General features: G+C 47.5%; 1 protein-coding gene across 5 annotated transcripts in view; it reads left to right on the top strand.

Annotated features, from left to right (window-relative positions):
- dip2bb (disco-interacting protein 2 homolog Bb) overlaps window positions 1-27333 on the top strand; it is a 187916-nt gene that overhangs the window by 61018 nt on the left and 99565 nt on the right. For 3 of the 5 annotated variants that reach the window (XM_060920264.1, XM_060920261.1, XM_060920259.1), the window contains exons 7-17: window positions 4562-4579; window positions 5652-5771; window positions 5963-6160; window positions 6544-6635; window positions 6951-7061; window positions 23076-23199; window positions 23538-23647; window positions 24149-24251; window positions 24381-24445; window positions 24703-24796; window positions 24876-24995. In XM_060920264.1, the coding sequence (XP_060776247.1) occupies window positions 4562-4579; window positions 5652-5771; window positions 5963-6160; window positions 6544-6635; window positions 6951-7061; window positions 23076-23199; window positions 23538-23647; window positions 24149-24251; window positions 24381-24445; window positions 24703-24796; window positions 24876-24995 (1155 nt within the window). The remainder of the gene's footprint in view (window positions 1-4561; window positions 4580-5651; window positions 5772-5962; window positions 6161-6543; window positions 6636-6950; window positions 7062-23075; window positions 23200-23537; window positions 23648-24148; window positions 24252-24380; window positions 24446-24702; window positions 24797-24875; window positions 24996-27333) is intronic. The other 2 variants (XM_060920263.1, XM_060920260.1) reach the window with 1 other exon arrangement.

Below are 27333 nucleotides of genomic sequence, written 5' to 3'. Positions count from 1 at the left end.
GCATGGGGTGCGCTGCACTCATTGTCAAAAGTCTGGCTCTCACCAATTAGAAAATCAACCAAAATGACACCTTTCAATGCAACCGTAGAGTCAATTCTTCTTTATGGTGCAGAATCCTGGACATTAACCAAGTCTCTAAGGAGAAAGCTTGATGGAACATACACTCGCATGTTGAGAAAGGTCCAAAATGTCTCTTGGCAATCGCATACCACCAACAACTCACTATACAGTGGGGCAAAAAAGTATTTAGTCAGTCACCAATTGTGCAAGTTCACCAACTTAAAAAGATGAGAGAGGCCTGTAATTTTCATCATAGGTACACTTCAACTATGAGAGACAAAATGAGAAAAAAAATCCAGAAAAATCACAGTCTGATTTTTAAAGAATTTATTTGCAAATTATGGTGGAAAATAAGTATTTGGTCAATAACAAAAGTTCAGCTCAATACTTTATGATATACCCTTTGTTGGCAATGACAGAGGTCAAACGTTTTCTGTAAGTCTTCACAAGGTTTTCACACACTGTTGCTGGTATTTTGGCCCATTCCTCCATGCAGATCTCCTCTAGAGCAGTGATGTTTTGGGGCTGTTGCTGGGCAACACGGACTTTCAAGTCCTTCCAAAGATTTTCTATGGGGTTGAGATCTGGAGACTGGCTAGGCCACTCCAGGACCTCGAAATGCTTCTTACGAAGCCACTCCTTCATTGCCCGGGCGGTGTGTTTGGGATCATTGTCATGCTGAAAGACCCAGCCACGTTTCATCTTCAATGCCCTTGCTGATGGAAGGAGGTTTTCACTCAAACTCTCACGATACATGGCCCCATTCATTCTTTCCTTTACACGGATCAGTCGTCCTGGTCCCTTTGCAGAAAAACAACCCCAAAGCATGATGTTTCCACCCCCATGCTTCACAGTAGGTATGGTGTTCTTTGGATGCAACTCAGCATTCTTTCTCCTCCAAACACGACAAGTTGAGTTTTTACCAAAAAGTTCTATTTTGGTTTCATCTGACCATATGACATTCTCCCAGTCCTCTTCTGGATCATCCAAATGCTCTCTAGCAAACTTCAGACGGGCCTGGACATGTACTGGCTTAAGCAGGGGGACACGTCTGGCACTGCAGGATTTGAGTCCCTGGCAGCGTAGTGTGTTACTGATGGTAGCCTTTGTTACTTTGGTCCCAGCTCTCTGCAGGTCATTCACTAGGTCCCCCTGTGTGGTTCTGGGATTTTTGCTCACCGTTCTTGTGATCATTTTGACCCCACGGGGTGAGATCTTGCGTGGAGCCCCAGATCGAGGGAGATTATCAGTGGTCTTGTATGTCTTCCATTTTCTAATAATTGCTCCCACAGTTGATTTCTTCAAGCCAAGCTGCTTACCTATTGCAGATTCAGTCTTCCCAGCCTGGAGCAGGTCTACAATTTTGTTTCTGGTGTCCTTTGACAGCTCTTTGTTCTTGGCCATAGTAGAGTTTGGAGTGTGACTGTTTGAGGTTGTGGACAGGTGTCTTTTATACTGCTAACGAGTTCAAACAGGTGCCATTAATACAGGTAATGAGTGGAGGACAGAGGAGCCTCTTAAAGAAGAAGTTACAGGTCTGTGAGAGCCAGAAAACTTGCTTGTTTGTAGGTGACCAAATACTTACAGTGGTGCTTGAAAGTTTGTGAACCCTTTAGAATTTTCTATATTTCTGCATAAATATGACCGAAAACATCATCAGATTTTCACACAAGTCCTAAAAGTAGATAAAGAGAACCCAGTTAAGCAAATGAGACAAAAAATATTATACTTGGTCATTTATTTATTGAGGAAAATGATCCAATATTACATATCTGTGAGTGGCAAAAGTATGTGAACCTCTAGGATTAGCAGTTAATTTGAAGGTGAAATTAGAGTCAGGTGTTTTCAATCAGTGGGATGACAATCAGATGTGAGTGGGCACCCTGTTTTATTTAAAGAACAGGGATCTATCAAAGTCTGATCTTCACAACACATGTTTGTGGAAGTGTATCATGGCACGAACAAAGGAGATTTCTTAGGACCTCAGAAAAAGCGTTGTTGATGCTCATCAGGCTGGAAAAGGTTACAAAACCATCTCTAAAGAGTTTGGACTCCACCAATCCACAGTCAGACAGATTGTGTACAAATGGAGGAAATTCAAGACCGTTGTTACCCTCCCCAGGAGTGGTTGACCAACAAAGATCACTCTAAGAGCAAGGCATGCAATAGTCTGCAAGGTCACAAAGGACCCCAGGGTAACTTCTAAGCAACTGAAGGCCTCTCTCACATTGGCTAATGTTAATGTTCATGAGTCCACCATCAGGAAAACACTGAACAACAATGGTGTGCTTGGCAGGGTTGCGAGGAGAAAGCCACCGCTCTCCAAAAAGAACATTGCTGCTCGTCTGCAGTTTGCTAAAGATCACGTGGACAAGCCAGAAGGCTATTGGAAAAATGTTTTGTGGACAGATGAGACCAAAATAGAACTTTTTGGTTTAAATGAGAAGCGTTATGTTTGGAGAAAGGAAAACACTGCATTCCAGCATAAGAACCTTATCCCATCTGTGAAACATGGTGGTGGTAGTATCATGGTTTGGGCCTGTTTTGCTGCATCTGGGCCAGGACGGCTTGCCATCATTAATGGAACAATGAATTCTGAATTATACCAGCGAATTCTAAAGGAAAATGTCAGGACATCTGTCCATGAACTGAATCTCAAGAGAAGGTGGGTCATGCAGCAAGACAACGACCCTAAGCACACAAGTCGTTCTACCAAAGAATGGTTAAAGAAGAATAAAGTTAATGTTTTGGAATGGCCAAGTCAAAGTCCTGACCTTAATCCAATCAAAATGTTGTGGAAGGACCTGAAGCGAGCAGTTCATGTGAGGAAACCCACCAACATCCCAGAGTTGAAGCTGTTCTGTACGGAGGAACGGGCTAAAATTCCTCCAAGCCGGTGTGCAGGACTGATCAACAGTTACCGCAAACGTTTAGTTGCAGTTATTGCTGCACAAGGGGGTCACACCAGATACTGAAAGCAAAGGTTCACATACTTTTGCCCCTCACATATATGTAATATTGGATCATTTTCCTCAATAAATAAATGACCAAGTATAATATTTTTGTCTCATTTGTTTAACTGGGTTCTCTTTATCTACTTTTAGGACTTGTGTGAAAATCTGATGATGTTTTCAGTCATATTTATGCAGAAATATAGAAAATTCTAAAGGGTTCACAAACTTTCAAGCACCACTGTATTTTACTGAGGAATTTACCAATTAATTCATTAAAAATCCTACAATGTGATTTCCTGGATTCTTTCCCCCCATTCTGTCTCTCATAGTTGAAGTGTACCTATGATGAAAATTACAGGCCTCTCTCATCTTTTTAAGTGGGAGAACTTGCACAATTGGTGACTGACTAAATACTTTTTTGCCCCACTGTATGGTAACTATCCTCGCCTTTCTGCCATCATTCGACAACGCAGACTAACATTAGCTGGTCATGTGGCAAGACATGAAGAAGCTGCCAGTCGTGTTTTTTTATGGACTCCAGATGCAAAAAGAAACGTTGGGAGATCCAAAACAACTCTAATCAATGTTTTGGAAAAAGACACTGGTCTCAGAGGGGATGAGTTATTGACTGCGATGTTGGATGGAGAGAACTGGAGGAAGAATTTTGTTCATGTCACCGATCACGTTGGATGCGGTTAAAAGTCATGTGAACATTTGTTCATTTAATTAAAAAACACACTTGGAATAAAAAATGTTGTTGTCCAAAAATGTCAACTCATTTCAATTATTAATTACCACACAATATATGTAATGCTTAATGATGATTCAATATATTAACATATTTTAACACTTTATATTCCATTGGTTTTTGGTTAAAAATGAACGCCATGTGACCTCATCGACTGGATTTATCAACTACTAATGTCTCTAATGAGGACGCGCGCTGCAGTGTTGCTCTTAAGAGTCCTTCTTACGAGTGAGTTCAGGAAAACCATGTACAGAGACAACATTCATTGCTCAAGTCTTTCAACTTGCTCTTTAGCCCTAACCTTATCAGGAAACCCACCCCTGCACTGTTTTTAGCCCCGCCCACACATCCCAGCTCTGCTCTCCCAGTTCCTGGGTGAAAAGCAGCACCAGCTTCAGCGCAACTTGTATGTCAGTGGAAATAGTGAAAGAATTTTGGGTAATATTCTGAGGCGAGCGACAGGGTTCAGTGGAAAGCAGTTTAAAAAAAAAAAACGCTGTTATAGTTACAGGAATGGAATTTTTGGCAGCATGATGGATGATGATGCAACTGATTTTACTGTTGTCATGGTGACCATTCAGTTAGGTGCATAAGGAACTGGAAGTACAGCTTATGTTTGCTTACGATGTGTACAATAAATTTACATTGTTTATGTCTGACAGTGATGTAAGTTGGTTAATTGAACACACACGGTAACATTTCATTTATATTTATTAATTAGTAATATATTGTTTTCTTTTTCCTTTTCACTCTTTCTCCACATGTGTCATGCTGCTTTTCATTGCTTTTCTCTGGTTAGTGGGAAGAGTGGGGAAAGGTAATGCTTAGCTGTAACCACGCCCTGCAGTTAGGTCTTGTCCCTCGGCCTGCTTTCAGTGTGTGTGTGTGTGTGTGTGTGTGCTGATGTGAAGGTGTGTGTTGAAGCACTCCTGTAGAGTCGCTCCCTCCTCTTATTCCCTTTATCGTCCGGGTCCAGGGTCCTCATTTATCAGTGATACACACACTCTGATCTGTACAAGTGTTTTAAAGAACAGTGTGGGATTTATCAGAGTGTGTGTGTGCTTATGGTTGTGCATGGCTTAAAAATAACATCTCAGCATGTGAAAATATCGTAAATATTGGAAAATGTCCAAAAACCCACTGCACTGCCTGGAGTTCCAAGTATATTTGTATTTATCTCTGATTTTAAGAATGAATAGGATCTCTGTGTCTAACTGACTTTCTCCTGTCAACTACTGTGACGTTCTCTACACAGGAAATTCACCAACCGATGATTCACAGAGAATGTGTACAACTAATACAGACATATCAATAAAAATCGTGGCATTACTTGTTCATGTTAGTAACTAAACATATAATCTTCTAAATGTGTCACTGCTCACACTCGTGAATACCTTTTTAGTGAATTTTAAACAACCACGCTTGTTGATGTCACTGTGCACGCTCAGGTTGGCTGTCCTCGCACTCTGTTAAAGATGGAATATTTTAAAGATATTAGATGAATAATTAGCAGAAAGTTGTTATAAAGATATAAATGGAGAATAATAGCGGATCTAAAACTGGGCCTAGTGGGACACCGTAATTCAATTTTTAATCTCAGTTAACCCTTACAAACTTGTTACAGAATAAAAACCAGACAAGAACATGTCTAAACCGATCGTAACTCACTAGTGTGTAAAATCTCAGTGTTATACATGAAATAAATGAGGTCCCTGGTCTTTAGCCACCTGATTGGAGATGTTCTGAAGGTATGAACTCCTCTGGAGCAGGTCTGCAACAGTGAGGAGTGTGTGCGCGCTATGGTCATGCCCTGCTTGGCTGGGTCAGGATTGTGTTTGTGTACATGTGCTTGTCTGTCTCACCCCCTCACCTGCCTGGTCCTGGTCTAGGTGTTCCTGTGTCCACTCGTGTGTCCACTAAGATCCAGCAGCTTCTCAACACACTGAAACGACCCAAACGACCTCCACTCAGCGAGTTTTTCATGGACGACCAAGAAGAGATTGTAGAAGGTGTGTGACTTCACGTACACAGCGCTCCTGTACCAGAGTGCCTCCTAATTCCCTTTCTGAAACACAGTGAACTTCATGACACACACACACACACACACACACACACACACACAGAGGTAAATATACAACACACAGATGCCTGGTGTCATGTTTTACAAACATGTTTATCTGCTTGAATACTTTTCTTACAGTCCCTCGGCCAGATCCGAACACCCCGAGGCCGGAGGGCCGTCAGATAATCCCAGTGAAGGGTGAGCCGCTGGGCGTGGTCAGTAACTGGCCCCCTGCCCTGCAGGCAGCGCTGGCCCGATGGGGTGCCACTCAGGGCAAAAGCCCCGCCCTCACAACCCTGGACATTACAGGAAAACCACTTTACACTCTCACATATGGTAAAAGGAAATAATTAAATTTTATATAAACCTGCAAATAGTATATTTAAAGCTTTTATTTATCTATCTATCTATCTATCTATCTATCTATCTATCTATCTATCTATCTATCTATCTATCTATCTGTTTAGAATTAGTGTGTCGGTGTTTTTCCCCCATGTTTGTTGAAGTTTCTTTTGGAGGAGAAATTTAAGATTTTAAATCTTTGTCTATAATTCTTTAAAGCTACTTCCTGACCACGTCTGTTTGTTAAAAGTATGATATAAATACAATTTAATTGGTTTGAATATGACATCTGCTTGTCATATTGGGCTACTGATTTTTCCACTCATGGCAAGATTCTTGGTCACACATTAAGTGATAATTTGGTGTGTGTTTTCCAGGGAAACTGTGGAGTCGTAGTGTTAAACTGGCCTACACCCTTCTGAACAAACTTGGAACCAAGAACGAACAGGTGCTCAAGCCTGGAGACCGGGTGAGCAAAAGCACAGCATCATTTCAAAAAAATCTTTTTGTCAGACAGATTGGAAAATCAATTTAGAAATTTCTGAGGAACTAGAAATGGATGGATTAAAGTTCTCTTTCATCATGATGGATTTTAAAAGTTATTTTTTAGATTAACACATTTATATAAATTTTTTTCTCGAGAGTGGATGGTGAAAAGTTAGAATTGAGCTGTCATTAATATTATATAATATGGTATAATAAAAATTCATGTTGTTTTTACTTTAAACACTGAAAATGTTTAAATGTGAATGTTGAGCTGTTGGTGAATTGCTATTACCCCCAGGTGGCACTCGTGTACCCGAACAGTGACCCTGGGATGTTTTGGGTGGCATTTTATGGCTGTTTGCTTGCAGAGGTCATTCCTGTGCCAATAGAGGTGCCACTTTCTCGCAAGGTAACTACAGCATTACCCACATGGCCTTATTCCCCTCCCAACATCCCACCTGACAGCCCGCCTGACAGTCTACACATTCTGCCCGACAGCCCGCCCGACAGTCTACACATTCCCCCCCTACAGCCCCCCCAACATCCCACCTGTCAGCCCACTCTACAGCCCACCTTACAATTTACACATTCCCCCTATGGCCCTCCCAACACTGTGCCCAACAGCCCCCATGACAGCCCACCCTACAGCTCATCCAACAGCCCACCCAACAGTCTACACATTTCCCCCGACAGCCCACTCTACAGCCCACTCTACAGTCTACACATTCCGCTCTACAGCTGTTGTGAAGTCTGTAACTCAAAAGTAGCCAAAAAAATATATTTACACAAAAGAAGTTGCCTTAAATGTTTTCATTGTACAGACCCAATACAAGCATGAGTGAATCCCGGGAGAACACTGAGCTCTGAGTTACTTCCATTAGTTTTTAAGTAGGGTCCCTTTTTTAGGAGACCCACCCTAGGACCACCCCAGGACCACTCCCAATCAAAATGGCGGCTCCTATTAAAATCATTGTAAGAGGACTTTGTTTGAAACACAGACTTCTGATTGGCTAAAACACTTCCTGCTGTTTTTCAAAAGAAAACAGACATACTAGAGTTTTTCTTTAAAACGCTGATGTCCATAATTATAACACGAGTAAAGAACAATATTCATATCATGAAAAACTCAAAATCAGAACACAGGACTTTTGCTTTTTCAGCTGCCATGTTATATAATTCTCTGCCTGACTATGTAACCCTCTGGGGTCTGAGGGTATTTTCTGGCACTCTAATGATTTTGGTATATTCTGATTTTGTTGTCAATTTCAACAAATCTAAGCAGTATTTTCAAAGTCATATGGCTTTTTTGTATTCAGCACAAGTTCAGCTACAATAATATCTCTGTAGTCTGTGTGTCATGATTGAACTTGAAAAAATAACAGATAAATAAAGATGTAAAAATTAGTTTTAGGACTGTGTTGGAATGTGTGAAGAAACCTGACCGTACCCATTGTGTCGAACTGTTTTGGTCACTTGAGGTGATTCTGTTCAGTCTGAGGAAAGGATCAAACACAAAAACTTAAATCTGCTCCACTGATTTGGACAATTAACAGGCCATCAAAAAAATTATATCCTATTGTTTTGGAATAAAGGGTTGGCAGTAGGAGGGGTATTCAATGAGAAGTGTAAAAAATTCCATTCCATTCAATGAGAAGAGTGAAAACCCCTCCCACTGCCAACTCTTAATCCCATCAGGTCAAGTGATCAAAACGGTTCGTCACAATGGGTAAGGTCAGGTTTTTTCACACATTCCAACACGGTTCTAAAACTGCTTTTTACAACACCTTCATTGATCTGTTATTTTTTTTTTAAGTACAATCATGACATACAGACTACAGAGATATTATTGTAGCTGAACTTGTGCTGAATACAAAAAAGCCATATGACTCTGAACATACTGCTTAGATTTGTTGAAATTGACAACAACATCAGAGCATACCAAAATCACTAGAGTGCCAGAAAAAGACAAAGAAGAAAAGAGAGCAAACAAGCGCCGGTGCACATTTAGATGACTCAAGCACGCAAAGATTATGCACTATAGCGCACGCATATCAACCGATCTGCTCATAAGAAATAGAATACATATTTACACTTAGTCGAGCTGATCTTCAACTGGATTGAGTCGAAGTTTAAAATGACACCAGTCATCATCAGTGTCGCAGTTCTCAAGATTGAATTGAATCACTGTCCTGAATCATGAATTGAATCGCTGTCCTGAATCATCCGAAGTGCCTCCTGAGCATAAAATCTGTGTGCCATCTCACAACAAGTTTTACCTCTAAACAGGGAGCCTGAACTATGTGTGACAGATTTTATCCTGCTTACGGTGGGCGTTCCCACCGCGAAAGAGAAACCAATCGAAAGCGAAAGAGTGAAAGTGATTATCATAGCGTTACCATGGGAACAGTCTTTTATGAATGTGTAAGTGGACTCTCAGGCTCCAACTCCAGTGTGACTGAGGAAGGGGACAAGTTTTATGTTTCATCTTATTTAGGTCATTTACAAAGTATAATATTATTTGTCAGTGGGCGCATAGGAAAGTGTAAAGTATAAAGTTTCTGTCAATATGTTTATCTTGCTTGTATGATAAACACTCGCAAAAACATTTATCTAAATCCATGACCTACTCATTCTAAACCTGCCGAGCTTCACCGGAGAATCTCTCGACCCCAGAGGGTTAACTATTGGAAACACTTTTCTGGTATTTAGATGCAAACTTTATTCATTATTAATCATAATTATATGTTTGCCTCACTATATTGTACATTACTTACTTTAGATTAGTTATATATTTAACAAATTTAATAATGTAGATATAGATTATTCTCATAACTTTATACCCATCTCCAGTGGAAGCCAACGTCAGCTGAGTGGATCTTGTGTTTAATAAATCTATCTATCTATCTATCTATCTATCTATCTATCTATCTATCTATCTATCTATCTATCTATCTATCTATCTATCATTTACTATATGGCCTTCTAAGGGATTTGCTACTTAATGACGAGTCTGTGTTTGTCACGTGAAATGCCTTTACAGTGATAATCAGTGGTGGAGAACACAAGGTGATCACATGTACATGAGGTCCTCTAAACATTTAAACTCTGTGTACTTGGGCTCAGCTGAAAGGAGCTTGATGTTAAAATACCTCCCGAGTTTATGAATCACAAATTCATGCAAAATAATACAACAATTTCACCATGCTCTCAAAAAATAATTGTAGCAAGCTAAAACAGTGTGTGTGTGTGTGTGTGTGTGTGTGGTGGGGGTGGGGTGTGTGTGTAGAGGTGTGTGTGTGTCCAGGGTGTGAGGTAGAGGTCTGCGCGGGTCGGATTTTTCAGTCCCGCTCCCGTCCGCGCCCGCATTGTGCAGTCCCTCTTCCGCCCGCGCCCGCAAAGAATTATGATTTTTCAGTCCCGCTCCCGCCCGCACCCACAAAGAATTATGATTTTCAGTCCCGCTCCCGCCCGCACCTGCCATATTTTGTCCCGCTCCCGCCCGCAAATCCCGCATGATGCAGACGTTCGCGTTATTTCTCAGGAAAGTTCTTGTCTTGACACAGCGTGATGGTGCCCCGCCCCCTACTTTGAGTGGATTTGAGCATAAATATCTACAGCTCACGTTCACGTTTGTGATTATTTACCTTGTTTCTGAATTCAGCATGTAGTGTCTCTAATAATAATAATTAGTGCTGTCAAGCGATTAAAATATTTAATCGCAAATCGCACATTTTTGTCACATGAGAAACCATTGTAATTCTCTGATCAGCATAAAAAAGTGAATGGGCTTGCTTTGTACCAATGTGTGGGTTTTTTTTTTATTTTATTTTTTTTATTGCAAAGCAGAGCTAGCAAGAGAACCATGAAGTGATTTACTGCTTGAGTTAGTCTACAACTCTAATCAGAGAGACAGGTTACACAGTGACGGTAGGCTTGACTCAATGCTATCCCAGAAATCCTTCCTGTAATATGCAAATTTGGCCGCCTCTGATTGGACAGCCAAATTTGCATATTACAGGAAGGATTTCTGGAATAGCATTGAGTCAAGCCTACCGTCACTGTGTAACCTGTTTAAAACACGTTTTTAGTTAGCGGGACTGCAGCTTATCACCGCTCCCGCCCGCGCCTGCATATGTGCACTTCCGGTCCCGCCCGCGCCCGCAATGATCTTTCAAAATTTGTCCCGCCCCGCACTGCTTTGCGGCGGGTCCCGCGAGTCCCGCGGGACTCCCGCGGGAGTGCAGGGCTCTAGTATGAGGTCCATAAAATATTGAAATGGGAAAGCCGTCTTTCTAACCTAGTCAACAATGGCTCAAAAAGATAATCGTAGCCACAGGGACATAGATCTTCACATCTTTTGATGCCTCCAGAGACAGAAAGACTACAGATATCCCAACACATTCTGAAGATTTAAACCAAAAGCTAGAGACAAAATTCTCTCACACAGCCCCCCCCAACAGACGATACATTCCCCCCACAGCCCACTCGACAGACGACACATTCCCCCCTCCAGCCCACTCTACAGACTACACATTCCTCCCTACAGTCCACTTTACAGACTACACATTCCCCTTTACAGCCCACTCTACAGACTACACATTTCCCCCTACAGCCCCCCTACAGACTACACATTCCCCTCTACAGCCCCCCTTCAGACTACACATTTCCCCTATCACCCCCATGCAGACTACACATTCCCCCCTACAGTCCACTTTACAGACTACACATTCCCCTTTACAGCCCACTCTACAGACTACACATTCCCCCCTCCAGCCCACTCTACAGACTACACATTCCCCCCTCCAGCCCACTCTACAGACTACACATTCCCCCCTCCAGCCCACTCTACAGACTACACATTCCCCCCTACAGTCCACTTTACAGACTACACATTCCCCTTTACAGCCCACTCTACAGACTACACATTCCCCCCTATAGTCCACTTTACAGACTACACATTCCCCCCATAGCCCCCCCTACAGACTACACATTCCCCACTACAGCCCCCCTTCAGACTACACATTCCCCCCTATAGCCCCCTACAGACTACACATTCCCCTCTACAGCCCCCCTTCAGACTACACATTCCCCCACATAGCCCCCCTACAGACTACACGTTCCCCCCTACAGTTCACTTTACAGACTACACATTCTCCCCTATAGCCCCCCCTACAGACTACACATTCCCCTCTACAGCCCCCCTTCAGACTACACATTTCCCCCTATAGCCCCCCTACAGACTACACATTCCCCCCTATAGCCCCCCTACAGACTACACATTTCCCCCTACAGCCCCCATACAGACTACACATTCCCCTCTACAGCCCCCCTTCAGACTACATATTTCCCCCTACAGCCCCCCTACAGACTACACATTTCCCCCTACAGCCCCCCTACAGACTACACATTCCCCTCTACAGCCCCCTTCAGACTACACATTCCCCCCTATAGCCCCCCTACAGACTACACATTTCCCCCTATAGCCCCCCTACAGACTACACATTCCCCCCTATAGCCCCCCTACAGACTACACATTTCCCCCTACAGCCCCCCTACAGACTACACATTCCCCTCTACAGTCCCCCTTCAGACTACACATTTTCCCCTATAGCCCCCCTACAGACTACACATTCCCCCCTATAGCCCCCCTACAGACTACACATTTCCCCCTATAGCCCCCCTACAGACTACACATTCCCCCCTATAGCCCCCCTACAGACTACACATTTCCCCCTACAGCCCCCCTACAGACTACACATTTCCCTCTACAGCCCCCATACAGACTACACATTCCCCTCTACAGCCCCCCTACAGACTACACATTCCCCTCTACAGCCCCCCTACAGACTATACATTTCCCCCTACAGCCCCCATACAGACTACACATTCCCCCTACAGACTACACATTCCCCCCTATAGCCCCCCTACAGACTACACATTTCCCCCTACAGCCCCCCTACAGACTACACATTTCCCTCAACAGCCCCCATACAGACTACACATTCCCCTCTACAGCCCCCCTACAGACTACACATTCCCCTCTACAGCCCCCCTACAGACTACACATTTCCCCCTACAGCCCCCATACAGACTACACATTCCCCCCTACAGCCCCCCTAGAGACTACACATTCCCCCCTACAGTCCACTTTACAGACTACACATTCCCCCCTACAGCCCCCCTACAGACTACACATTCCCCCTACAGACTACACATTCCCCCCTATAGCCCCCCTACAGACTACACATTTCCCCCTACAGCCCCCCTACAGACTACACATTCCCCTCTACAGCCCCCCTACAGACTACACATTTCCCCCTACAGCCCCCATACAGACTACACATTCCCCCCTACAGCCCCCCTAGAGACTACACATTCCCCCCTACAGTCCACTTTACAGACTACACATTCCCCCCTACAGCCCCCCTACAGACTACACATTCCCCCTACAGACTACACATTCCCCCCTATAGCCCCCCTACAGAATACACATTCCCCCCCTACAGACTACACATTCTCCTCTACATCCCCCCTTCAGACTACACATTTCCCCATATAGCCCCCCTACAGACTACACATTCCCCTCTACAGCCCCCCTTCAGACTACACATTTCCCCCTACAGCCCCCTACAGACTACACATTCCCCTCTACAGCCCCCCTTCAGACTACACATTTCCCCCTACAGCCCCCCTACAGACTACACATTCCCCTCTACAGCCCCGCTTCAGACTACACATTTCCCCCAACAGCCCCCCTACAGACTACACATTCTCCTCTACATCCCCCCTACAGACTACACATATTCCTCTACATCCCCCCTTCAGACTACACATTTCCCCATATAGCCCCCCTACAGACTACACATTCCCCTCTACAGCCCCCCTTCAGACTACACATTTCCCGTATCGCCCCCATGCAGACTACACATTCCCCCCTACAGCCCACTCTACAGACTACACATTCCCCCCTCCAGCCCACTCTACAGACTACACATTCCCCCCTATAGCCCCCCTACAGACTACACATTTCCCCCTACAGCCCCCCTTCAGACTACACATTCCCCTCTACAGCCCCCCTTCAGACTAAACATTTTCCCCTATAGCCCCCCTACAGACTACACATTCCCCCCTATAGCCCCCCTACAGACTACACATTTCCCCCTACAGCCCCCCTACAGACTACACATTCCCCTCTACAGCCCCGCTTCAGACTACACATTTCCCCCAACAGCCCCCCTACAGACTACACATTCCCCTCTACAGCCCCCATACAGACTACACATTCGTCCCTATAGCCCCCCTACAGACTACACATTTCCCCCTACAGCCCCCCTACAGACTACACATTCCCCTCTACAGCCCCCCTTCAGACTACACATTTCCCCCTACAGCCCCCCTACAGACTACACATTCTCCTCTACATCCCCCCTTCAGACTACACATTTCCCCCTACAGCCCCCCTACAGACTACACATTCTCCTCTACATCCCCCCTTCCGACTACACATTTCCCCCTATAGCCCCCCTACAGATTACACATTCCCCTCTACAGCCCCCATGCAGACTACACATTCCCCGCTACAGTCCACTCTACTGACTACACATTCCCCCCTCCAGCCCACTCTACAGACTACACATTCCCCCCTCCAGCCCACTCTACAGACTACACATTCCCCCCTATAGCCCCCCTACAGACTACACATTTCCCCCTACAGCCCCCCTTCAGACTACACATTCCCCTCTACAGCCCCCCTTCAGACTACACATTTTCCCCTATAGCCCCCCTATAGACTACACATTCCCCGCTATAGCCCCCCTACAGACTACACATTTCCCCCTACAGCCCCCCTACAGACTACACATTCCCCCCTATAGCCCCCCTACAGACTACACATTCCCCCCTATAGCCCCCCTACAGACTACACATTCCCCTCTACAGCCCCCCTTCAGACTACACATTTCCCCCCACAGCCCCCCTACAGACTACACATTCCCCTCTACAGCCCCCATACAGACTACACATTCCTCCCTATAGCCCCCCTACAGACTACACATTTCCCCCTACAGCCCCCCTACAGACTACACATTCCCCTCTACAGCCCCCCTTCAGACTACACATTTCCCCCTACAGCCCCCCTACAGACTACACATTCTCCTCTACATCCCCCCGTCAGACTACACATTTCCCCCTACAGCCCCCCGACAGACTACACATTCTCCTCTACATCCCCCATGCAGACTACACATTCCCCCCTACAGCCCCCCTACAGACTACACATTCCCCTCTACAGCCCCCCTTCAGACTACACATTTCCCCCCACAGCCCCCCTACAGACTACACATTCCCCTCTACAGCCCCCATACAGACTACACATTCGTCCCTATAGCCCCCCTACAGACTACACATTCGTCCCTATAGCCCCCCTACAGACTACACATTTCCCCCTACAGCCCCCCTACAGACTACACATTCCCCTCTACAGCCCCCCTTCAGACTACACATTTCCCCCCACAGCCCCCCTACAGACTACACATTCCCCTCTACAGCCCCCATACAGACTACACATTCCTCCCTATAGCCCCCCTACAGACTACACATTTCCCCCTACAGCCCCCCTACAGACTACACATTCCCCTCTACAGCCCCCCTTCAGACTACACATTTCCCCCTACAGCCCCCCTACAGACTACACATTCTCCTCTACATCCCCCCGTCAGACTACACATTTCCCCCTATAGCCCCCCTACAGACTACACATTCCCCTCTACAGCCCCCATGCAGACTACACATTCCCCCCTACAGTCCACTCTACAGACTACACATTCCCCCCTCCAGCCCACTCTACAGACTACACATTCCCCCCTCCAGCCCACTCTACATACTACACATTCCCCCCTATAGCCCCCCTACAGACTACACATTTCCCCCTACAGCCCCCCTACAGACTACACATTCCCCTCTACAGCCCCCCTACAGACTACACATTCCCCCCTATAGCCCCCCTACAGACTACACATTTCCCCCTACAGCCCCCCTACAGACTACACATTCCCCTCTACAGCCCCCCTTCAGACTACACATTTCCCCAACAGCCCCCCTACAGACTACACATTCCCCTCTACAGCCCCCATACAGACTACACATTCGTCCCTATAGCCCCCCTACAGACTACACATTTCCCCCTACAGCCCCCCTACAGACTACACATTCCCCTCTACAGCCCCCCTTCAGACTACACATTTCCCCCTACAGCCCCCCTACAGACTACACATTCTCCTCTACATCCCCCCTTCAGACTACACATTTCCCCCTACAGCCCCCCTACAGACTACACATTCTCCTCTACATCCCCCCTTCCGACTACACATTTCCCCCTATAGCCCCCCTACAGACTACACATTCCCCTCTACAGCCCCCATGCAGACTACACATTCCCCGCTACAGTCCACTCTACAGACTACACATTCCCCCCTCCAGCCCACTCTACAGACTACACATTCCCCCCTCCAGCCCACTCTACAGACTACACATTCCCCCCTATAGCCCCCCTACAGACTACACATTTCCCCCTACAGCCCCCCTTCAGACTACACATTCCCCTCTACAGCCCCCCTTCAGACTACACATTTTCCCCTATAGCCCCCCTATAGACTACACATTCCCCGCTATAGCCCCCCTACAGACTACACATTTCCCCCTACAGCCCCCCTACAGACTACACATTCCCCCCTATAGCCCCCCTACAGACTACACATTCCCCCCTATAGCCCCCCTACAGACTACACATTCCCCTCTACAGCCCCCCTTCAGACTACACATTTCCCCCCACAGCCCCCCTACAGACTACACATTCCCCTCTACAGCCCCCATACAGACTACACATTCCTCCCTATAGCCCCCCTACAGACTACACATTTCCCCCTACAGCCCCCCTACAGACTACACATTCCCCTCTACAGCCCCCCTTCAGACTACACATTTCCCCCTACAGCCCCCCTACAGACTACACATTCTCCTCTACATCCCCCCGTCAGACTACACATTTCCCCCTACAGCCCCCCTACAGACTACACATTCTCCTCTACATCCCCCCTTCAGACTACACATTTCCCCCTATAGCCCCCCTACAGACTACACATTCCCCTCTACAGCCCCCATGCAGACTACACATTCCCCCCTACAGTCCACTCTACAGACTACACATTCCCCCCTCCAGCCCACTCTACAGACTACACATTCCCCCCTCCAGCCCACTCTACATACTACACATTCCCCCCTATAGCCCCCCTACAGACTACACATTTCCCCCTACAGCCCCCCTACAGACTACACATTCCCCTCTACAGCCCCCCTACAGACTACACATTCCCCCCTATAGCCCCCCTACAGACTACACATTTCCCCCTACAGCCCCCCTACAGACTACACATTCCCCTCTACAGCCTCCGTTCAGACTACACATTTTCCCCAATAGCCCCCATACAGACTACACATTCCCCCCTATAGCCCCCCTAGAGACTACACATTTCCCCCTATAGCCCCCCTACAGACTACACATTCCCCCCATAGCCCCCCTACAGACTACACATTTCCCCCTACAGCCCCCCTACAGACTACACATTTCCCTCTACAGCCCCCATACAGACTACACATTCCCCTCTACAGCCCCCCTACAGACTACACATTCCCCTCTACAGCCCCCCTACAGACTACACATTTCCCCCTACAGCCCCCATACAGACTACACATTCCCCCCTACAGCCCCCCTAGAGACTGCACATTCCCCCCTACAGACTACACATTCCCCCTACAGACTGCACATTCCCCCCTATCGCCCCCCTACAGACTACACATTTCCCCCTACAGCCCCCCTTCAGACTACACATTTTCCTCTATAGCCCCCCTACAGACTACACATTCCCCCCTATAGCCCCCCTACAGACTACACATTTCCCCCTACAGCCCCCCTACAGACTACTCATTCCCCCCTATAGCCCCCCTACAGACTACACATTCCCCTCTACAGCCCCCCTTCAGACTACACATTTCCCCCTACAGCCCCCTACAGACTACACATTCCCCTCTACAGCCCCCCTTCAGACTACACATTTCCCCCCACAGCCCCCCTACAGACTACACATTCCCCTCTACAGCCCCCCTACAGACTACACATTCCCCCCATAGCCCCCCTACAGACTACACATTTCCCCCCACAGCCCCCCTACAGACTACACATTCCCCTCTCCAGCCCCCCTTCAGACTACACATTCCTCCATAGCCCCCCTACAGACTACACATTTCCCCCTATAGCCCCTATACAGACTACACATTCCCCCCATAGCCCCCCTACAGACTATACATTCCCCTCTACAGCCCCCCTTCAGACTACACATTCCCTTCTACAGCCCCCCTACAGACTACACATTTCCCCCTACAGCCTCCCTACAGACTACACATTCCCCTCTACAGCTCCCCTTCAGACTACACATTCCCCTCTACAGCCCCCCTACAGACTACACATTCCCCTCTACAGCCCCCCTACAGACTACACATTTCCCCCTACAGCCCCCATACAGACTACACATTCCCCCCTACAGCCCCCCTAGAGACTACACATTCCCCCCTACAGTCCACTTTACAGACTACACATTCCCCCCTACAGCCCCCCTACAGACTACACATTCCCCCTACAGACTACACATTCCCCCCTATAGCCCCCCTACAGACTACACATTCCCCCCTACAGCCCCCCCTACAGACTACACATTCTCCTCTACATCCCCCCTTCAGACTACACATTTCCCCATATAGCCCCCCTACAGACTACACATTCCCCTCTACAGCCCCCCTTCAGACTACACATTTCCCCCTACAGCCCCCTACAGACTACACATTCCCCTCTACAGCCCCCCTTCAGACTACACATTTCCCCCTACAGCCCCCCCTACAGACTACACATTCTCCTCTACATCCCCCCTACAGACTACACATTCTCCTCTACATCCCCCCTTCAGACTACACATTCCTCCCTATAGCCCCCCTACAGACTACACATTCTCCTCTACATCCCCCCTACAGACTACACATTCTCCTCTACATCCCCCCTTCAGACTACACATTTCCCCATATAGCCCCCCTACAGACTACACATTCCCCTCAACAGCCCCCCTTCAGACTACACATTTCCCCTATCGCCCCCATGCAGACTACACATTCCCCCCTACAGTCCACTCTACAGACTACACATTCCCCCCTCCAGCCCACTCTACAGACTACACATTCCCCCCTCCAGCCCACTCTACAGACTACACATTCCCCCCTATAGCCCCCCTACAGACTACACATTTCCCCTGACAGCCCCCCTTCAGACTACACATTCCCCTCTACAGCCCCCATGCAGACTACACATTTTCCCCTATAGCCCCCCTACAGACTACACATTCCCGCCTATAGCCCCCCTACAGACTACACATTTCCCCCTACAGCCCCCCTACAGACTACACATTCCCCCCATAGCCCCCCTACAGACTACACATTCCCCCCATAGCCCCCCTACAGACTACACATTCCCGCCTATAGCCCCCCTACAGACTACACATTTCCTCCTACAGCCCCCCTACAGACTACACATTCCCCTCTACAGCCCCCCTTCAGACTACACATTTTCCCCTATAGCCCCCCTACAGACTACACATTCCCGCCTATAGCCCCCCTACAGACTACACATTTCCCCCTACAGCCCCCCTACAGACTACACATTCCCCCCATAGCCCCCCTTCAGACTACACATTTTCCCCTATAGCCCCCCTACAGACTACACATTCCCGCCTATAGCCCCCCTACAGACTACACATTTCCTCCTACAGCCCCCCTACAGACTACACATTCCCCTCTACAGCCCCCCTTCAGACTACACATTCTCCTCTACATCCCCCCTTTAGACTACACATTTCCCCCTATAGCCCCCCTACAGACTACACATTCCCCTCTACAGCCCCCATGCAGACTACACATTCCCCCCTACAGTCCACTCTACAGACTACACATTCCCCCCTCCAGCCCACTCTACAGACTACACATTCCCCCCTCCAGCCCACTCTACAGACTACACATTCCCCCCTATAGCCCCCCTACAGACTACACATTTCCCCCTACAGCCCCCCTTCAGACTACACATTCCCCTCTACAGCCCCCCTTCAGACTACACATTTTCCCCTATAGCCCCCCTATAGACTACACATTCCCCGCTATAGCCCCCCTACAGACTACACATTTCCCCCTACAGCCCCCCTACAGACTACACATTCCCCCCATAGCCCCCCTACAGACTACACATTCCCCCCATAGCCCCCCTACAGACTACACATTCCCCTCTACAGCCCCCCTTCAGACTACCCATTTCCCCCCACAGCCCCCCTACAGACTACCCATTCCCCTCTACAGCCCCCATACAGACTACACATTCCTCCCTATAGCCCCCCTACAGACTACACATTTCCCCCTACAGCCCCCCTACAGACTACACATTCCCCTCTACAGCCCCCCTTCAGACTACACATTTCCCCCTACAGCCCCCCTACAGACTACACATTCTCCTCTACATCCCCTCGTCAGACTACACATTTCCCCCTACAGCCCCCCTACAGACTACACATTCTCCTCTACATCCCCCCTTCAGACTACACATTTCCCCCTATAGCCCCCCTACAGACTACACATTCCCCTCTACAGCCCCCATGCAGACTACACATTCCCCCCTACAGTCCACTCTACAGACTACACATTTCCCCCTACAACCCCCCCAACAGACTATACATTTCCCCCTACAGCCCCCATACAGACTACACATTCCCCCCTACAGCCCCCCTACAGACTATACATTCTCCTCTACATCCCCCCTTCAGACTACACATTTCCCCCTACAGCCCCCCTACAGACTACACATTCCCTTCTACAGACCCCCTACAGACTACACATGTCCCCCTACAGCTCCCCTACAGTCTACACATTCCCCCTATAGCTCCCCTACAGACTACACATTCCCCTCTACAGCCCCCCTTCAGACTACACATTCCCCCCTACAGCCCCCCGACAGACTACACATTCCCCTTCACAGCCTCCATACAGACTACACATTCCTCCCTATAGCCCCCCTACAGACTACACATTTCCCCCTACAGCCCCCCTACAGACTACACATTCCCCTCTACAGCCCCCCTTCAGACTACACATTTCCCCCTACAGCCCCCCTACAGACTACACATTCTCCTCTACATCCCCCCTTCAGACTATACATTTCCCCATACAGCCCCCCTACAGACTACACATTCCCCTCTACATCCCCCCTTCAGACTACACATTTCCCCCTATAGCCCCCCTACAGACTACACATTCCCCTCTACAGCCCCCATGCAGACTACACATTCCCCCCTACAGTCCACTCTACAGACTACACATTCCCCCCTCCAGCCCACTCTACAGACTACACATTCCCCCCTCCAGCCCACTCTACAGACTACACATTCCCCCCTACAATCCACTCTACAGACTACACATTCCCCCCTCCAGCCCACTCTACAGACTACACATTCCCCTCTCCAGCCCTCTCTACAGGCTACACATTCCCCTCTCCAGCCCACTCTACAGGCTACACATTCCCCTCTCCTGCCCACTCTACAGGCTACACATTCCCCTCTACAGCCCCCCTTCAGACTACACATTTCCCCCTACAGCCCCCCCCTACAGACTACACATTCTCCTCTACAGCCCCCCTTCAGACTACACATTCCTCCCTTTAGCGCCCCTACAGACTACACATTTCCCCCTACAGCCCCCTACAGACTACACATTCCCCTCTACAGCCCCCCTTCAGACTACACATTCCCCCCTACAGCCCCCCTACAGACTACACATTCCCCTCTCGAGCCCCCATACAGACTACACATTCCTCCCTATAGCCCCCCTACAGACTACACATTTCCCCCTACAGCCCCCCTACAGACTACACATTCCCCTCTACAGCCCCCCTTCAGACTACACATTTCCCCCTACAGCCCCCCTACAGACTACACATTCTCCTCTACATCCCCCCTTCAGACTACACATTTCCCCCTACAGCCCCCCTACAGACTACACATTCTCCTCTACATCCCCCCTTCAGACTACACATTTCCCCCTATAGCCCCCCTACAGACTACACATTCCCCTCTACAGCCCCCATGCAGACTACACATTCCCCCCTACAGTCCACTCTACAGACTACACATTCCCCCCTCCAGCCCACTCTACAGACTACACATTCCCCCCTCCAGCCCACTCTACAGACTACACATTCCCCCCTACAGTCCACTTTACAGACTACACATTCCCCTCTCCAGCCCACTCTACAGACTACACATTCCCCCCTACAATCCACTCTACAGACTACACATTCCCCCCTCCAGCCCACTCTACAGACTACACATTCCCCCCTCCAGCCCACTCTACAGACTACACATTCCCCTCTCCAGCCCACTCTACAGGCTACACATTCCCCTCTCCAGCCCACTCTACAGGCTTCACATTCCCCTCTCCTGCCCACTCTACAGGCTACACATTCCCCTCTCCAGCCCACTCTACAGACTACACATTCCACTCTACAGCCCCAAGGTGCAACATGCCCAGGACTGTCTGCAGTTTGCATACCGGGCAGGTGTTGGAGTGGAAGACGCCATCCTCTATCTGCTACACCGAGCCCACTCACATCTGGATAAGGGAAATGGTACAGTGAGGATCCTCTTCTTGGACTTCTTGAGTGCCTTCAACACCATCCAGCCCCTTATGCTTCAGGACAAACTGAACAGGATGCGAGTGGACCCTTGCCTGGTCACTTGGATCTCCAGCTACATCACCGACAGGCCGCAGTACATCAGGCTGAAGGACATCACGTCTGACACTGATTAGCAGCACCGGAGCACCCCAGGGCACAGTGCTGGCCCCTCTTTTCTTCACCCTGTACACCGCGGACTTCTGCTACAACTCAGAGATATGTCACTTTCAGAAGTTCGCCGATGACACAGCCATCATGGGGTGTATCAGGGACGCTCTACAGACAACACATTCCCCCCTACACTCCCTCTACAGCCCCCCTACAGACTACACATTCCCAACAATGGCCCACTGTACAGTCTAAACTACAGTCTACCCAAACCCCATCCTTAATGTGATCATTTAATAAAAACTGAGAAAAATGTAAGACAACAGCATAACATTCATCATCTGCTTCACATCAGCTAGTTTTGCTCATCAAAGTTAGTAAGCTCGCTGAAAATGTTGCTGTGCGCTAGCATTGAATTCTCTATCTCTTTCGTACACACTGTCAGGAATAATAGTGATAACTCACAAAATTCTGTTCTACAAACATTGTGTGTGTGTTTTTTTACAGGATGCAGGGAGCAGTCAGGTGGGCTTCCTGTTAGGGAGTTGTAGTGTGAGTCTCGCTCTGACCAGTGAGATTTGTTTGAAGGGTCTCCCGAAGACCCCCACTGGGGAAATCCTGCAGTTCAAAGGTCAGATCCTCGATCAGAGCTCTGTCTTTTTCAGGAGTGTTTCCATCGTGGAGAAAGGGAAATCTTCCTGTTCTACCTGTGAGGGAAAAAGGATTTTCTGAAAATACCAAGGCCTGGACCTTGTTGTAGCTGGTTACTGTGATGGTTACGGGGTTTACTTCATCGACATTTTGCTCATGTTTATTAAAGATGTTGATTCAGAAATGTGTACCACTTCATCTCTTTGGATGTTTCTATGGAAAAATATGTAGCTCATAGTGTAGTTAGCAAAAACCAACATTTTTACATCCTTCACTGTTTGTTGTTAGCGTTGCTATGTTTTGATGTTTTTTCCACAGGCTGGCCAAGACTGAAATGGGTGATTACTGACTCCAAATATCTCACCAAACCTTCAAAAGACTGGCAGCCGCATATCCCCACTGCTAACACTGACACGGCGTATATCGAGGTACAGCTCCGTTTCTGTGTGAAACATAAAGACTTTTATTCTGTATGTGGAAATAAGAGCGTTTGGGCCGGCCTGGGCCTTTCAGATGTAAAATTCCTATATGCTAATATATTAGCCATAGTGCTAACATTTACTGACAGGACTTCTGAGAGTCATATTCATGAACGTTGATAATCCTCATTGTTAACAGTAGCTAGCTAGCTAACATCAGCTAACGTGTCAGGAGAATTTTTTTTTAAATTTGTGTTCATTAATGTTCATAATCTTCACTGCTAATGCTAGTGAGTTGACATGAGCTAACCTGGCAGGATTTCTGAAAGGATGTGATATTCAGAAATATTTGTAATCATTACTGTTAAAGGTAGTGAGCTAACATCAGCTAACCTGGCACGATTTGAGAGGATTTTGAAGTAATTCATAAATGTTAATAAACTAATTGAGTGTCTTGATTTCTGAATGAATTTTAAGTCATTGCTCTCTCTGTCTGTCTCTCTCTCTCAGTATAAGGCGAGTAAGGAGGGGACAGTAGTGGGCGTGGCTGTGTCGAAGATAGCCATGCTAACGCACTGTCAGGCGCTCTCACAGGCCTGTAACTACTGCGAGGGTGAGTCACTGAGGCACTCATTCACTGTGTAGTGTCTGAACTCAAACAGCTTCACTAGGAGCACTGTGTGTGTGTGTGTGTGTGTGTGTGTGTGTGTGTGTGTGTGTGTGTGTGTGTGTGTGCACTCAGGTGAAACACTGGTGAACGTTTTGGACTTTAAGAAGGACATGGGTCTTTGGCACGGTGTCCTCACAGTGAGTTCTGGGGTTTAAATCCTTAATATTCAAACACAATGTATTTAAATAAATGTGAATATTAATGAGTGAGTAAAGTTACAGTATAACACAGAGTGAACTTTAGGAGCAGCTACACTGTTATAACAGTTCTCTAGACCTGGTGTAGTGCGCACTATACGCTCACTACATGGGGTTTAAGATATTAGTATGTTTATGGTGTGTGTGTGTGTGTGTGTGTGTGTGTGTGTGTGTGTGTGTGTGTGTGTGTAAAACAGAGTGTGATGAACCGGATTCACACAATCAGTGTCCCATATGCAGTAATGAAGGCGTGTCCTCTGTCCTGGGTCCAGCGTGTTCACATACACAAAGGTATACACACACACACGCACACACACACTACACTCTGAGAGCTTCAGTTTGAGATGTGTGTGTGTGTGTGTGTGTGCAGCACGTGTTGCCTTGGTGAAGTGTCGTGACCTGCACTGGGCGATGATGGCACACAAGGAGCAGCGAGACATCAGTCTGTCCTCACTGCGTATGCTGATCGTCGCTGATGGAGCCAATCCCTGTGAGACAACACACACACACACACACACACACACACACACACACACTCATAAACTCACACACACACACACACACACACACACACACACACACACATCTCAAACTGAAGCTCTCTCTCTCTCTCTCACACACACACACACACACACACACACACACACACACACACACACACACACACACTCATAAACTCTCTCTCTCTCTCTCTCTCTCTCTCTCTCTCTCACACACACACACACACACTCATAAACTCTCTCTCACACACACACACACACACACACACACACACACACACACACACACACACACACACACAAACTCTCTTTCTCTCTCTCTCTCTCTCTCACACACACACACACACACACACACACACACACACACACACACAAACACTCATAAACTCTCTCTCTTTCTCTCTCTCTCTCTCACACACACACACACACACACACACACACACACACACACACACACACACACATAAACTCTCTTTCTCTCTCTCTCTCTCTCTCACACACACACACACACACACACACACACACACTCATAAACTCTCTCTCTTTCTCTCTCTCTCTCACACACACACACACACACACACACACACACACACACACACACACACACACACAAGTGTTGTTCATATCAGGAAATTAACTAAAAAATCCCATTAAACACTGTTACACCACCTGGAGAGGCTTTAATACAGTTATTACACTCCTCTCTCTCTAATGCCCTCTCTCTCTCTCTCTCTCTCTCTCTAAAATGCCCTCTCTCTCTCTCTCTCTCTCTCTCTCTCTGTTGCATGCTGGGAGTGTGTGTGTGAGTGAGTGTGTGAGGATTCACAGTGAGAGCACGATTGTTTGGGGTTTATCCCTTTCTTTTTTTCATACTTTATTTTTTGCTTTTTCTTGCTTTAAGTATTAAAATAACTTTCAGTTTCGCGTTATCTAAGAATTTGTTAATTGTTGATTTAGTTTTGTGAGGAGGAAAGTGGTGAGGTGGCGGGGTGTAGGAGTGGCGTCTCACCCGGTCGGGTGTGGCCCTTCCCTCTTGCACCGCCACAGAATCAGGTGTGTCCCTGAAGCGGGATCGAGTGTGGCGGATGTGCTGCTTGCAATCAGTAAGCAGGTTGGATATGAAAATATCGCTTCGGTGTCTAGGATGAATAAAGCAGTGGTAATATTTTTTAAAGAAGAACGGCTGGTGAGTCGTCTTGTTGAGACCGGGGTGTGGATAAATGAAGTGTTTGTGTCAATTACACCACGAGTTTCACCCACAGTTAAAGTCGCCATCTCTAACGTTCCCCCTTTTATCCCGAACAGTGACATCGAGTGCGAGCTCTCAAGGTTCGGGAAATTCACCAGCACAATATGGGTGATTCCACTGGGCTGTAAGAACGAGGCCCTGAAGCATGTGCTGTCTTTCCAGCGGCAGGTCTTCATGTTCCTTGAGTCTCCAATATTAGATGTTTCTTTTCGTGTTTTACACGGAAATAAATCTGACATGCTGTATGTGACTACGGGGAGCATGCGGTGTTTTGAATGCGGTGATATCGGCCATAAAAAGTTTGCATGCCCTCATAAAGCTCAGGCCAATGAGGGCGAAGGGATCAGCACTGGTTCGGTTGTGGTCCAAAAGGGACCCAAAGAAACAGAGAAACAAATGGAGATTTCTGACTCGAGCGTCCCGGCTGTGGAAGAACCAGCGGGACAAAAAAATCAATGATGATAACGTTTCAATGGGAAACACGGCGGATAAAACAGAAACTGATACACTAACGGAGGCAGTCAGTGTATCAGAACCCTGCAGTGCTGAATGATGGGGAAGGCACTGATCTGGGGTCAGATAGCGGGGCAGAGACCATCACTCCAGAGCCCGAGCCCGTTACTGACCCACCTGTCACAGACATCACTGTACTGAACACCGGAGAGCCACCGGCAGAAGAAGGGGGTGATGAGGTCACGGGGAATGAGGATGCTCTGTCTGATATCTCCAGCCTGTCTGATCTGGGCTCGCAGGCGATGGATGAACAGCTCGACTCTCGAGAGGAAATTAACACGCTTTTAGATCAAACATTTGGGAAAACAGTAGAGGTGAGTGATTACTTCTCCGATTTTGATAAGTTTATTGTGTCAGTGGTTATGTTACAGTGGACAGTCGGTTATGATGTACTGTGCAGGAAAAAGAGATTCAGACTTAAGGAAATGTTGGCAAAATTGCGGAGGGGCAAGACCCCCATCACTCGGGGAAAAAGTGATCGTCATGTGGTGAAGTCTATCCTCCTGTTTTCCTCTCTGTTACTTCTGATCCTGCCCTTTTTCTCATTTCCTAATGCAGTCTTTCCG

The sequence above is a fragment of the Neoarius graeffei genome, chromosome 4 (genome assembly GCF_027579695.1).
Source record: "Neoarius graeffei isolate fNeoGra1 chromosome 4, fNeoGra1.pri, whole genome shotgun sequence".
NCBI lineage: Eukaryota > Metazoa > Chordata > Actinopteri > Siluriformes > Ariidae > Neoarius > Neoarius graeffei.
This window is presented reverse-complemented; position numbering and strand designations above follow the sequence as displayed.